Raw genomic sequence first — 2,291 nt, forward strand, 5'->3', positions numbered from 1 at the left:
ATTCATTCATGTGTTTACTCACTCATTCATTCATTCATTCATTCATTTATTCATTCCTTTTCATTTATTCATTCGATTATTTTTATTCATTCATTTATTCATTTTCATCATTTATTTTTATTTATTCATTTTAATTTATTTATTCATTCATATTTTCATTCATTCATTTTCATTCATTTTATTTATAGAATAATGTAACACACACGTATGTTTTGTGCTTGACACTAAACTAATATTTTTTTAGGAACAGTGGCGGATTTAAGGGGGCCAAGCTGGCCTAGTCCCCACCTAAAGTTTTCAAAATGAACAAAATTGAGAAAAAAAAAGGAAAATAATAATAATAATAATAATAATAATAATAATAATAATAATAATACATATTTTAAACATAGTTGTATAAGTCAAAAATGTTAGAGGAAGACATGCTATATATACCTGTATACGTATTAAAAAAAAAAAAAAAAAAAAAAAAAACACTGTAAAGCGTGTGTTTATAGCAGGAAACAGTGAATTGTCACTGTTTCCTGGTTCACAGTCATTCTTAGGATGAATTAAAAAAATGTTAAAAAAAGGTAGTTATAAAATGGTGAAAAAATATACGCTGGTTCCCAGCGTTTGATTCTGTTCCAGTATAATAATTAAACTGATGTAACTTCGTTGTATACGGTATATAATATACAAGACGGTATAAGCCAGATTATGATTATTTAACCATCGCATATTGCATTCTACAAGGACAGTCAGTATTCCTACATTAAGAATAAGATGACAGTAGAATAATGAGCACCCTACATATACCTATTATTGGATCTATGCAGTATATTTAATAATAATACAGAATATTACTGCTACTAATTTTTATAATAAACCTTTTCACTAATAGTAAGGCTTTAACCTGATGGTGCTGTTTGAACCGCTACAGGTACACCCCAATCTCCGACAACCTCTTCGTTATTAACAACTCTGGAAACGACGTCATAAGCACATTTTGATAATCCCGATATCTTGACTTCTGTTTGCAAACCGTCCGTTGTGTTGACGATGTCATATTCATTCCCATCTTTGCTTTGGTATCGCACTTGATATCGAAGTATATCATCACATTGGATTTGCTCAGGAGCATTTGAAACGGGCTATAAGTACAATAGAGGCGAAAGGCTTAATATCGCTAATACATTTATCTTTATATTAACTTATATTATTCAATCAATACCGTCTATGACTTGCCATTGGTCAGTATGGGGACACGTAACATCGAAATTAGGATTGTAATATTCAAATAGGCATACGCATACTTACCTTTATTGTAAGGATTATCTCATTACTATCAGCTGTTTTCAATTCTATTTCTGGCTCATCTAAAGGTTCTTTAAGGGGAAAAAAATCCTTATTTGATTTACAATTTTGTCTATATTACAAAGCAAAACAATTACATTATTATGGCAGCACAATAAGGCCATAAAAAAGAATTCTTGTGTTGCAATGGTGGGGCCAAGAGGGTAGGGGAAGCTGGGGCTATAGCCACCCCTCCCTCTCTAGGGGAAGCATAGCCCCCGTCGGGGAAGACGAGTAAGTTTTGTCGGGGAATAAACAATTAAAAAAATTAGTTACTTTCATTACACCATTTTTGTTTACTTTTCATCACAACCAAGCGTGGTTGACAGATTTAATTCAAAATTTCCAAAATGTAGAATTTCACTTTCCAGAATGAGAATTTGAAAATAAATTAGATGGTTACATTGCATACTCTTTGTTTCTTGTTTGATTAAAAATGTTTTGGTTTTGGAAGCTGATTTCGACATTTGAAAACATAGTCTATTATGAATTCATATTATAGTAGCTCGATGCCTATCAAATAAGTAGTACTAAAAATTAGCCATAATTCGTAAAATATATGTGGCTTCCAGGATGCTTCGGACACTAGACCCACACCGGTGGCACTAGGCGGCCCCTGGCCCCAGCCAAGTCAGACTCGATTCGCTCCACTAGCCCTCCCCCGTCGCGGCCTTTAGACCCTCCGTCAGGCAGGTCCTGGCGCCATCACTGCACTGTTGTGTTGGCCACGTTATATTTAAGATGTAAACGATAATTGTGAGATTCAAGAACTCAGCAAATTAATTAAAACGTTCATGTAGATAGACTATTAAATACTATTCCTACCGTCTGATAGGCATGGACCTCGGAATCCAACGCCTAAATACTAATTGTTCCTATCAAAATAAAGTTATTCATTGCCAATCAATAAAATATTGGTCTAAAAGCACAATTCTGGGCTATATTAAACGATAAAA

General features: G+C 33.4%; 1 protein-coding gene across 1 annotated transcript in view; it reads right to left on the minus strand.

The window, feature by feature from the left end:
* Positions 1–890: 890 nt before the first annotated feature.
* Positions 891–2,291, minus strand: part of LOC117113074 — a 34,703-nt gene continuing 33,302 nt past the window's right edge. Inside the window, exons 9-10 of the mRNA XM_033256302.1 lie at positions 1,300–1,367; positions 891–1,133 (exon numbers count right to left, since the gene is read on the minus strand). Of these exons, the coding sequence (XP_033112193.1) occupies positions 891–1,133; positions 1,300–1,367 (311 nt within the window). The remainder of the gene's footprint in view (positions 1,134–1,299; positions 1,368–2,291) is intronic.

The sequence above is a fragment of the Anneissia japonica genome, unplaced genomic scaffold, assembly GCF_011630105.1.
Source record: "Anneissia japonica isolate Jap-2015-1 unplaced genomic scaffold, ASM1163010v1 scaffold238_len72752_cov138, whole genome shotgun sequence".
Lineage (NCBI taxonomy): Eukaryota > Metazoa > Echinodermata > Crinoidea > Comatulida > Comatulidae > Anneissia > Anneissia japonica.